The following is a 13,286-nucleotide window of genomic DNA, read 5'->3' as shown; positions in this document are numbered from 1 at the left end:
GAGGGACCCCCAAGACATCTCAAAAGGGGTTAATAATCCCCCAAATGATGCATCATAGCCTAGCTGCATGTACATAAGAAGGTGAAGACGACGCACTCTACATTGATGATGCAGTGGCAAGGAGGGTTAATTGATTCTTCTGAGCGGTAATGTGCAGAGTAGCAGCGGTGTCATCTATGGAATTGGCTTTAGGTTTGGTGTGTGCTTCACTAAGCAAACAGTCTGCCCATTATAGCGGAGGGCTGCTACATACACATTAGCCTGACCCCAAACGCTAGCTCTCCTCCTAACACTGTTTGGACAGTAACGAGGCACTTGATGGAAGCACAGGGTGACGGGGGTTAATATCCGGCTAACTTATTTTAAAGTTTTGCAGGATCATTACTGAGGAAGCCGACTAGGATGCAGTAAACTTGCAATTATAATGCCCCCTACCCCCCTCCAGTAGATTGCATTAAGACACGGCGGAATAGGTGTTTCTTCTTTCAAACATTTGACAACAGTGCCCTCTAGTGGCCGCACGAGAACTGCATCTCATGATTGAATGCACTGATTTATACCGGCTGATTGTACGAAAAATCCATTTGAGGAAAAGCAATATTCCACCTCGAACAATCCTACGTTGTACCGCTGTCGCTTCCGTTAAAACTTCTCTGCTGTTTATTACATATTCGCTCATTTTAGGTTTTTTTATATTTGATATACAGGCTTTTTTTTTCAGAGATACCAGTGCTTCCACGATTGGCAATTCCCTATACAGAAATGACCCCCGTGACCCCGGAGTGCAGCGTAAAATCAGTTTTCCGTGGATCAGTTTCAGTGCGAATCCACATTAGATGGGAAAATCCAGCGATCGGAGCGACTTGCAGCGAGGCAGGGTCATCGGCGCTGGACTAGCCGGGCCTCACTGACAGTCTCGTGGAGTTTTTCCGTACAGCGGTGTGAAGCGTGTACAGAGAACATGTGATCGAGGAAAATATCCAGCGAAGGGGATCCTGTGAATGGAAGTAATGCATCACTGAAAGGGGTCAGAGGAGGATGTCAGGAATCCCTGATGAACAAGCGCCGCGCAGTCACTGCCATTGCAGTCGAATAAAACACCGACGCTCCAACTAGTCATGCCTTAGCATGGATGATCTATAGCAGTAGTGTTAGCGCCAACAATGGCTAAAAAAAAAAAGACTCAAGGGGGCAAAAGAGCGCAAAAACTATCACTGAGCAGCGGAAAACCATCATCTGGTCAGATGGATCCAGGTTTCTGTTGCACCGTGCTGATGAGAGGTCAGAATTTGGCACAAGCAGCATGAATCGATGAACCCTTCCTGTCAGCTGGTCAGAGCAGGTCAGGACCTTCATGTAATCTGCAGCAACTAGAAGCAGCTTCCTGTCCGCAGGGGCCGATATTCCTGCAGTACAATCTCATCACCTACTGGATGCTACACCGCGATGAACTGCTGCAGTTCTGAAGGCCAAAAGGAGCTCCAATGAGCAACTAGATGAGGGTTTTATTAACCCTTTAGTGACAGGCCCATAGTGTTTTTACGTCCTGCAGCTATAGGACGTGTATGGAGGGAGCTCGCGCTACGATCTCTCTCCATACATCGCGGGTGTAGGCTGTTTCTTACAGCTGACATTCGCGGGCAACAGCCCCGGCAAGCTGCGGCGGCCGATTGGGGGTTAACCCTTTAAATGCTGCTGTCAATTCTGACTGCAGCATTTAAAACCCCCAAACAATGTTCGGGAGTTCCGTACGCCCACCCCCTCCCCCCCGGGATGAGATTGCAGGGAGCCCTGAGGGTGTCATGGCAGCCGGGGGCCTTCTGAACGGCCCCAGGGCTGTCTTGGCAGTATGCCTATCAAGCCGTCCCCATGGGGTGGCTTGTTAGACTGCCTGCCAGATTGCAGTATGATGCAATAACTGCAGTGTGTGCGTCCTCCTCCCCTGACCACCACCTCTTCGTTCCGCAGAAGAAGAGGTCAGGGGAGGAGGTGCTGCTGTGAATGCACAGACTTCCACTGGCAGCAGCGGTGCTCAGAAGACCAGGAGGGTAAGTATATGGGTTTTAGAGGGGGTTCTATAGCTCCTGGGGCTACAGTGGGGGTCACTTTTACTACTGGGGTCGATATAGGGGACTATTTGTAATAGTGCTCCCTATATCAGCCCCAGTAGTAATATTACTACTGAGGCCACTGGGTGTGGAGGGAGGGGGGTTGGTGTCACTATTATTAAGGTGTGTGCGTGCCCACCCGTCTACATGGAGCGTATGTGCGACCCCAAGGTGAATGTCTTCTGTGCTATAACCTGTAGGAAATATGACCCCTTCATCCATGAGGAAACAAGACTGGGGGTTCCGTACCCGGACGCTACAGATATGGTCTCTATCACAGCAGGAACAGGAGATCCCAGGTTCCATCTTCCAATGAAGTCAGCTCAATAGACGACTATTAAACAGATTGGATCGGCCATGCCGGTGGGGACGATATTGAACTTCTTCCTTGGCCTCCATGTTGCCCGGACCTTACGCCTTATGATTCTACATGCCCCCCTCAGCACCCACCATACATGATCTGCGGCATCCCAGAAGCCATTGCATCAGTCAGTCGTGAGACGCTACAACTTGTATGGCAGGAACTGGACCACAAACTCCATGTGTGTCCGGTGACAAAGCGGGCCGCACAGACCACCTCTGATGGGGTAAACACTTGATATTGTGCAACAAAACTTTTTGAGTTTGTTTCTATGTCCTTAAAGGGATTGTCTCGTGAAATCAAGTGGGGTTAAGCACTTCTGTATGGCCATATTAATGCACTTTGTAATGTACATCGTGCATTAATTATGAGCCATACAGAAGTTATTCACTTACCTGCTCCGTTGCTAGCGTCCTCGTCGCCATGGATCCGTCTAAATTCGCTGTCTTCTGGCGTTTTTAGACGCGCTTGCGCAGTCCGATCTTCTCCCTGGTGAATGGGGCCGCTCGTGCCGGAGAGCTGGTCCTCGTAGCTCCGCCCCATCACGTGTGCCGATTCCAGCCAATCAGGAGGCTGGAATCGGCAATGGACCGCACAGAGCCCACGGTGCACCATGGGAGAAGTCCGTGGTGCATCGTGGGTGAAGATCCTGGCGGCCATCTTGGTAAAGGAAGAAAGAAGTCGCCGCAGCGCGGGGATTCGGATAAGTACTAAACGTTTTGTTTTTTTTTAACTCATCCCTTGGGTTTGTCTCGCGCCGAACGGGGGGCCTATTGAATAAAAAAAAAAAAAAAAACGTTTCGGCGTGAGACAACCCCTTTAAACATGATTTATGAGGGGATATATTACACACATATACATAAATATTAAATGAGTAATATAATGATATAACAGTCAGCACCCCCTGCTGGACCAGCATGGCATTACACATGAACTTCCAGACCCGGCACATTCGATACGTACAGAACAGACGAGTAATCAAGAACAAAAAAATTACATGAAAGAGAAAACAAACTGATGAGCTGAGCGCAGAGGGGATCGGCGCAGCGTGGCATCTCGGGCCGGGGGGGGAAAAAAGCGGGATGCCCTCTAGATCTTCGGCTCGGATAAAGTCGGCGCGGCAATACTGTAAACCACTTAAAATTTTTAATCCATTCATCAAAAACAAAGACTGTTTGCAGGAGGAGAAAAGGCTGTTTATCATCCTGTCACATCACGCGGTGCGGCGCGGCCCGCAGTTTGCTTGAGGTAAATTGATTTACTCTTGTTAAATCTCGAGCAGAAGAGGGGTTTTTTTTTTTTCATCAAATCTGATTTTTATCATTGTCTCCTTGGCTGCATTATTAACCCTTAGCGGTACTGTAGAGAAGACGAGCTTATGTAACACACGACCAATGCCTAGCCGATCGTGTTATGCCCGAAGGATGGCCCTTTAATCGTGTGGCATCCGACAGAGCAGCATCCTGCGGGGAGCGAGGCCTGTCGGCCTTTGTAGGACCCTGCTGAAGATATAGCGGATTACAGCGGCCGGGGTTTGAGCTTTTCTGCCTAGGGTCACAAACCTCCATAGAAAGTATATGGGCACACAGAGTGCCCAAATGGCGATGTCTGGGTGTAGACGGGCAAGTAAAGGGTTTGCCCAAAATGCAACAATCTCAGTAACATCAAAATTTTTATTCCAAAACCATAAAAGCACCATCTTGTCTTAACGAGGACCCTCAAGACTCATGACCACAACTACTGTGCTGCGGGTGGCCACACATTTCTCCTGCAGTGACCACTACAGGAGAAATGTGGAATTACATACTGAAATTAGAGAGGTTGTCCAATGATAAACAGCTTACGCTGCTTTAAAAAAAAAAAAAAAAAAGTATGTTATGGCTTCCCTATATACCCCCGCCAGTCTGTGATCACCAAGCTCCAGCGATGATAGGTTGACATCACACGTGACTTCCATATCAATGTCACCTCTACATCAGCCACATCTCTCAACAGGTCATCGTTGACGGGCTGGTAAAGGTCCGGGGAGGCCTCGGCATTGAAACAGCAGGGAATTGGTAAGGGTTAAGGCCCCATAATGCAGAATGCCAGATGAGATAGGGTAGCAGCGGCCATGCCGTTTGTCCAGCAGTATACCGGGGAGAATACTGGAAGCCAAAACAGACCATAATACTCAGTGGGGTCTTATCGAATTCAGGATGGGCCCAATAAGACAAATTTGGCATTTTTGTTGGCCAGTTCAGAACAATGGAAATCCGGACCTGCAGGGCACAGGCATAAATGGGGACCTACTACTATTCTTACGTGCTGAGGCCTTACTACTATCCTAGGCAGGTCATCAATATTTGATCAGTGGGGTCGTCCGCTCGTGACCCCTGCCGATCTGCTGACTGAAAAAGCCACAGCACTGGGGTGAGCGCTGCATCCACTTTCCAGGAATGTGACGTCACGTTCATCAGTTGCACGGCTTCATAGCAGCTTAGTCCAATTCAAGTGGATGGGAAGGAGTTGCTACATTAGACATGGCCGCTATACAATGTACCGAGGCACGTCTGATATGGACTGAAGTGACAGCGCCACTCACCCAAGCGCCGAAGCCCCTTAAGATAGCAGGTCAGCGTAGATCCCGGGTTACCAATCCCCACTGATCTGATATTGATGATCTATCCTGAGGAGAAGCTCATCAATATTAAGGCCCAGAAAACCCCTTTAAAAAAAAAAACTGCAATAGACCTCAGATTCCGTAAAGCCCCCAATATTGCTTACTGGCCTAAAAGTTAATTTGGTCAGTTCTTCAGTTTGGAGGGAATTCACGAAACCTTTTATGGTAGTTTTATGAGGTTTAAAAAAATATATATATTATATATAAAAATAAACAGAAATTTGCGACTTTTGTGCTCCGCTTGGAGTTTTCTAAAAGTGGGTGGGGCTTAATAGTCATGGCCTCATAGGATCCAATTGACTATCATTTACACCAGAATATTATAGCTGAACTCTACAGCATCTTGGAACTGGTGTAGATTTCAGTCTTGTACAAGGACTGGCCAGACATGTGCAAGTTTATTAAAAGGGTATAACTTAATGCAACCAAGATGCCCCTATGTGGCACAGAACCCCAGTTCTGGCGATCGTTGAGGGTTCCAGTGGTCAGACCGCACCGATCAGCTAGTTATAAGTAACTAGATAAAGGGGTATTCCGGTGACCTTGTTAAGAGGCGTGCACTTTACGCCGGGTCGGTCTTTACTTAGACGGGTGTATAATATGCGGGTCTACATAAATTAACACTCCTCGTTTCCAGTACTAGATCCAGTGATAGGTAGACTACTGTGCGTCACATATGGATATAGCCAAATAAACAGGTTTTTCTTCATACCTTCATCAAAGTCCACGTCATCCTCCGTATGCTGTGGGAAGGGGAAGCAATTGGTTATTTCCAGACGATCATCGACCACAAGGCCCAGCAGCACTCCCTGCACCACTTCGCTGCCATGTCCTTCCTCCTGATAGTGCTTAATGATCTTCAACACCACCTACAGGGAGAAAGAGCAGAGATGTGTTACATTCCCAGCATATGCTTATATCTCATTATCTCCTCCCACTAATTACTGCCATCACAAGCACTGAAAAAAGGGACGAATTTATTTAGAAATCACAAAGGGCGAAATCACAAAGGGCGGCCATACTTACAGATCTACTGAGGTACAATCATCACTTCCCAGCAGCATGCAAAACAGGCAAGGTGCTATATGGAGAGCGCAGAGGTTTTAGGGGGATCCGGGGGTGTCAGTACATTGGGTGGTTCACTTATAAGGTGCAGGATACCTTATCTGATGTAATAGTATGGTTGTCATTACTAGGTTGTAAGCCTGCATGGTGCACTACATGTATCTGTGGGACTGGCACGCATTCTATGCCTTATCTAAGCATAATACTAAGCAACTCGCCCAATAAGTGGTAGGTGTTCATCAGTATGCTGTACCTGTGCAATGCTCCTCCATATAGTATTTTGCCTGTTCAGAGCGCTGCTGGGAAGTGATGTTTTTACCGATCCTTGTATCAGTTAGTCCGTAAGTATGGCCACCCTCTGATTTAGATGCAGCAGTCAGCAGACACTTTTGATCCCAGCTGTTCGTGTAGAGTGTCAGAGGTTGTGTAGTTGGCACCTACAAGTTGTAGTGTGCCATCACCTCCACCTAATAGTACGGTGACTTGTGTGAGCTATATAGGTCACACAACAAAACTACAACTGCACGAGTTGTCACAAGGGCTGATGGTCCGTGCAGAAAAACAATACAAAACAAAAATAAAACACAGCAGCATGCACTATTGTGGTCCACATCACAAATGCCCTCGCTCTACTATAAACACAGCGCAGTAGAAGGCCTCTTTCACACGGGCGACAGTGACACCGCCGATAAAAAAATTAGTTATAATCGCAGTGATATCGCATCGGTGTTCTGTGTGATATTGCTATGTTTTCTTCCAACGATATCACCATTTAGTGTTGCTACAAAGTCGCGCAACTCTGTAGCGCTCTTTTGCTGGGATTTTAGGCAGGGCTTGAAATAAAAGCCCTACCCTGAAAATAAGCCCTAGCTGCATTAAAAAAAAAAACAAAAAAAAAACACAACCCCGACAGCTGCTGTCTTCTCTGCAGATCCCCGGAACACTTGCTTGTAGTTTTCCATCAGCGCTTCCTGGTCAGGGGTTCAAAATTCCCACCTCCAGGAAGCTCTAGCTGTGATTGGTTCTCGAGTGTTGCAGCTAAGCAAATTAGAGCTAGCGGTTGATGAACCAATCACAGGCATCGCATTGAATGGCCGTGATTGGTTCGCTATCTTTTCTCCTTAGGGAGAAAACCTAGAAGGTGAGTGAGGAGACTTATAAGGCCATTTATGCTCCTCTGTGTAAGGAGAAAAGATAGCATTGCTGACCCACGTCACAGGCCTCTCGCTAGCCAAGCCAGATCATCAATGTTGCAAGTGAAAAGTCCCGCAGCACACCTTTATAATGCAAGTCATATGCAGAGGTTCCAGCAAAGGCAAATGCAAAGCCATCTGTGGTACCACGGATCTCCAGTCCCAAACTTGATAAAGATTCACCTAGTTGAAACGTCGCCATTTTTATGGAGCAATAAATCTTTTTTTCTATTTTACTACACCATTGATACTGCTACTTCATTGCTGACTGCTGGACTAGCCAAGCCAGAAACCTATTGCACGATGAGGAGGAGCAAACACCCTGAAAGAGCTGTCTGTGTATGGATTCTGGCTTGGCTCTCAACTCCCAGTCATTGTTACAAGGCTTGTATAAAGAGTAACATTGACGTGCAGGAATGCTGCCTTCCAATAGGTGGCGATGCAGAAGTATTGTTTCAACTCACTTATCAGAGAAAGCGACCCTTTGCCAATCAGTGCTGGTCCAATTCCAATGCCGCCGTGCAAACTGAAGCCTTTTCTCCCGATGCACCTTTGTTATTATAGGTGCAGTGACCACTCACCTGCTTCGGAGCCCCGTACGCAGTAGGGTTCACTAAACTGTTTCAGACACATCTGGTAGCCCCCTGGTTCATTATCATGGGGAGCTGCTCCACTGTAACTTATTGATTGGCCCTCACACATCTTAGTAGATGACGTTCACCTCTCACATCAATGGCACGTGGTGCTCCGCAGTCTTCACATCAGTTATTCACAATGGTACCATTTGTTCACCCATGACTCATGTGTACCACAGCAACACGCCAACGGTTCACAAACTGCACTGTCTGAGAAATCCCGCCACCCTCGCCTGAAAGCCCATATTCATCCTTTTTTGCAACTCTGCTAAATGGCCCCTTTTGCTCCTGAAGACAACGAGTGATATGTGAGCAGAGAGCTCATCGCACACCTTATATACCCACCAAGCCAACCTATCTCACGTCACTTCCTTCATGGGCTAGACATGTCGAAAAGTAAGAGGTGGTCATAATGTGACTCTACTGTGTATAATATAACTCACTGTTAGTAAGGCTCCTCTCAAGGGACAAACCGTTTCCCGAACCCATTGTTTAAAAAAAAAAAGGGCCTAATGAGATATTTTTACCCCGGCTCTAAGACAACGTACCACGAGGCTATGGGATACATATTGCTGCATTCAGGCCGATGTGCACAGAAGCTTTGAATTATCTTGATGCAATTTGAAGAGATGAGTCAGTGAAGACCACATACTGTCTCTACTTCCCTCTATGGCTGCCTTGGACCGAGGTTAAAGCCCCCGAACGATACCCCTTTATGTAAAACAGTAGCTTCTCTTACCATTGCTAAGGACAATTACAAATACCCCTTCGCCACCCTCCTACCGGTACTTTCTGGTGTCTATTCACTTACTACAGTCTTAGTTGGCATTTGATGATTTTGGTAGAATTCTTAAAAATTTAGACATCTGATTTCAGCTTTTCTGGAAAAAAAAATACACACGCACACGCACACGCACACGCACAAAGTGGAGGGAAAAACAGTTAGTGCATCTTGTAGAGCGAAAGTAGGGAAATTCAAGGTTTCTGGCGCGATCAAGAGTTTAATGTGCGATTGTGCCGACTAAGTTGTGGTCACACAAACAAACTTGTGATCGTGACAACAAAAGCGCGATCATTTACTTGTACCGCTGATTGGTGGTGAGCGCCGGCGGTAACTGCTGCTGCTCCCCCGCCTCAACTAATCGGATTCTTCCCTTCCTCGGCTGATACATGAGTGCCGCTGTTATGGAGCTCCGGTGTTTCAGAGCTCTGCTGCTCTCTCGACCGGTACTATCCCCTGTACTGTCCCTATATCTTATGTGACCACTCGGACGGATTTTCAAAGTGTATCAGACCTCTTCAGAGAAGGGTGTGAAATCTGCCCCAAAACCCCCAGCGGTTGTCGGCTACTTGTATACATAGCCTTAAAGGAACTCTCAACCTATAGAGAAGAGTCCAAGTTGGCCATTTTGCCGAGCATTTGAGATCTTACATGAAGTCCGACCCCACCCAATACTGCCATCTTCTACTAGGCCAACAGAACTTTGTACAGACCCGAGGGTGATCCTACACCTCCTTTGCAATCAGTTCTCTACATGTTCTCCATCATTTACCGCATAGCTAACAGGTTTTACCCACGATACGGTTGTGAGATACTTAGTTCACATTTGCACAATGACTTTCCGTCAATGAATGACAAGAATAGCACAGGAGGTAAGAAAAAAAAAAAAGAACCGGAAACTTTGACGGAAGTAATTATGTGTCAATGGGGGTCCAGCAGTCAAGTTTTGGAAGCCACAACGCCATTGTGAAGGGAGCCTCGGGTGGATGTGTCACGGTAGTTCTTGCAGAGTGTCGAGTTTCTGAAGTCACACTCTGTCCACTTAGATATACTTAAATCCACATGGTCTGGTTCTCCTTGTGCACGCGGCATGCAAGTTCGAAGCTTACGATGAATAAGTCTCTATGGCAACACAATTTCAGAGAAACGAAGGTAAAAAATAAAGAAATTGTCGATCACTACTTTTTTATAACTGTGCAGGTAAAAAGCTCTTTGCTCGTATTATTCCTCTAATGTATGTATGATTTGCTATTGTATCCCAGTAAAATGCCCCGATTTGAGAGTGCGGGAGACGTCCCTTCCTTTGTGGCTGGCGGGCACCGGCTGGTTGTGTTCCTCCGCAGCTTTCCAATCAGTGTAACCTCTGCCCCGAACATCAGTCTTACGAGCCTCGGCTTTCTACATTGCTCTACTCTGAAACAGCTTGATTTCGGCAGCCGCAAATATGATAAGGGAACATTAAATATAGAAATCGCTTCACCCATTGTCATCCCGCGGAGATATTCGGCTTTTTAACTTGCAGCCATTGTGCTGCCTCCTTTATCAGCTTACCTGTCCAGCTGATGGGTTTTGTTTGCTATTTGTTAAGGACGGTGATGCCGGGCAGGACAAATGCCAATGCCCCAAAAGTCATGACGCACTGCGGGGCAAGACAAAATGCCCCCCAACAGGATGGGGGGGGGTAATACTCAAAGGTAGCTTTACATGGGACACCGATTGCCTCCCACTTTTTGAATATTGTGTCCCCTTACTTAATGTTCTTTGGCTCCAGAAAAAAAGGCATGCGAATGATCAACTGAGCAGCGCCCGCTTGTCTTCCAAGAACAGTTGCCGCTGCGGTCTCCTAGTGGTCTAGCCTTTGACAAAGAACTCATGCTGCAGCCAAACACACCGTTAATGGTTCAGTCGAAGACCGCTTGTCTATTTATTTGTATTCAGTGGACTCAGCAACCAATGAGGGTGTGTAGGAGAGGGGTTGAAATTTCAACTACACACTCACCAAAAAACCTCACGCCCTGAAACTAGTCAGCAAATGATATTTTGGCCAATGCAAGCTCTCCCAACTAGTTCTACGATCGAATGAATCAGAGGTCTAGTAGGCGCACTGCTCTCCATTCATTTCAATGAGAAGACAACCAAAAAGATGCACGCAGGCTCTAGAAAGTCAAGAGGATCAGGGTTCACTAACTCAGAAGAGGGGAGGAATATCAGCTACGCTGACTATGCTCTCTGCCTTGGACATCTAGGATGGCCTTGTACAGAAGCAATAAGTCCAATCCACGTCCTCTTCAGAAAAAAAGTAGGTCCAAGTTTATTCACAAAGATGGCAGGTAAAACAGACCTCTGGGTGAAGACCTCAACAAACAATGCAACGCGTTTCGGCTCATTCAAGTGGAGCCTTTTTCAAGCTTGAAAAAGCTTTGTGAATAAACTTGGATCTACCTTCTTCTGAAGAGGACTTGGATTGGACTTACTGCTTCTGTACAAGGCCATCCCGAATGTCCAGGGCAGAGAGCACAGTCAGCTTAGCTGATATTCCTCCCCTCTTCTGAGTAAACCCTGATCCTCTTGAATTTCTAGAGCCTGAGCGCATCTTTTTGGTTGTCTTCTAATTGTTTTACTTCCACCATTCTGAAGGGGGGAGGGGTCCATTTTCTCTCCTGCATGCAGATCTCCACTGAGGTGGATCATGTGAGGATCTGGCAAAAATCGCTCCTAAGAACAGTGTCATACCCATACCATTTGCTGATTCATTTCAATGAGAGTGTCGAGCACTCGGAAATCTTCGATGCTTCATTGAACGAATGAAAGGGAAAGGGGGGGGGGATGTTGCAAAGTAAGACTTTTTTCAAAAATAGAAGGCTCCCGATGGACTTGTTTTTTTGCAGCAGAACAACCACCCCAAACATACAGCCAATGTCATGAAAAACTATCTTCAGCATAGAAAAGAAAAAAAAAAAAAACACAAGGAGTCTTGGAAGTCATGATATGGCCCTACAGAGCTCCGATTTCATCATCATCTAGTCTGTCCGTGATTTCATGAACAGACAGAAGGATTTGAGCTGAGCAAGCTGATATCCACAGAAGATTTGTGTCTGGAACAACCTTCCTCACAAGTTCCTTAAAAAAAAAGACAAAAAAAAACACAACTGTGTGCAAGCGTACCAAGAAGAATTAATGCTGTATTGAAGGCAACGGGCGGTCACACCAAATATTGATGTGATTTAGATTTTTCTTTTACTCATTCACTTTGCATTAATTGACAAAAATAAGCTATTAACAGTTTATTTCTGAAAGCATTCTTACTTTGCAGTATTTTTTCCACACCCGCCTAAAACTTTTGCGCAGAACTGTATGTGCTCTTCAAACACAACAATCACCAGGAACAGCTGCCGGAAACCTTTTGTCATCCAGAAGCGACACCTGACAAGCCTCTATAAATCCAAATGAAACGTCGAAAAATGTTTTGCCGCGATGAATCTTTTACTCGGTGGAATAATTAAAACTAAATTTTCTACTTTATTTGATGATTTTTGCAAACTTCAGGAAAATACCATCCAAAACTACAGGCCTAGAAAAGCCCAAGTACGGCCAGTGCCAGAGCATTGCAGAACACCAAACCCTCTGGAGGAAGCAAGTAAGAACAAATAAAGTAAAAGTCAGTGTACTGGCACATACAACCGATGCCAAATGGGCAGGAGAGGCATGGTGTGGAAAGTGAGTTAATTAAGCTAATCACCACCATTTGGTCCAATGAGCCGACACAAAGCCAGACCCAGGAGCAGCTGTTATCGCCGCTTACGTTCAAGTACTTCACACGTCGCCCTCGGAGCTAGAAACGTGAAATCTCTCAAATTGGGCGAAGGGGAAGGGGGGTGGACTTAAGACACAATGTGATGTGAGAACCGTTTCTCAGGAGCTTCAATTTACCTTAGCGTATGTGAACATATCAAAAGCATTCTTTAATTATCCAATTAAGCTTAATTACAGGAGGAACACAAAGGAGTCCTGAGGGTATTTTGTGGGTTGAGGGCTTTGGAAAATTGGAGCTTTGAGTTACATGGCGTAAAAGTATAAATACAATTAAATTCTCTGCTGAGCAATGAAGAGCTGATAGAACGGTGACAGGTATCCTAATGCCCGTGTAGTGCCCTTCACCCAAGGACGGCCAACAGTGGTCAACAGTGAGAGGACAAGCTACTGTAGACTTAAGGAGCCCCCACAACTCCAGAGGTCAACTAGGCTTTTTTGGTGGATACAAAGAAGAACTTCAATAGTCATCAACAGGAAACAAGGCAAAGTCTAGGAGCCGACAGACAGGAACTCAATGCCAGTCGGGGTCTTTTACCCAAGTAGAGCCAACTATGGTCAGCAGTCCTAACCAGGAGTGGACAAAATATTGGGGACTTCAGGAGCTTCCATCACGTGAGGAACCCAGTAGACAGAAAAAAAAAGGAAATTCCATAGTCATGGACCAAAGC

General features: G+C 46.3%; 1 protein-coding gene across 1 annotated transcript in view; it reads right to left on the bottom strand.

The window, feature by feature from the left end:
- Positions 1-13,286, bottom strand: part of EIF3H (eukaryotic translation initiation factor 3 subunit H) — a 153,135-nt gene that overhangs the window by 97,958 nt on the left and 41,891 nt on the right. The window contains exon 2 of the mRNA XM_066578525.1: positions 5,844-6,000. Within this exon, the coding sequence (XP_066434622.1) occupies positions 5,844-6,000 (157 nt within the window). The remainder of the gene's footprint in view (positions 1-5,843; positions 6,001-13,286) is intronic.

The sequence above is a fragment of the Eleutherodactylus coqui genome, chromosome 9 (genome assembly GCF_035609145.1).
Source record: "Eleutherodactylus coqui strain aEleCoq1 chromosome 9, aEleCoq1.hap1, whole genome shotgun sequence".
NCBI lineage: Eukaryota > Metazoa > Chordata > Amphibia > Anura > Eleutherodactylidae > Eleutherodactylus > Eleutherodactylus coqui.
The sequence above is the reverse complement of the archived record's forward strand: the minus strand, read 5'-3'. Positions and strand labels throughout refer to the sequence as shown.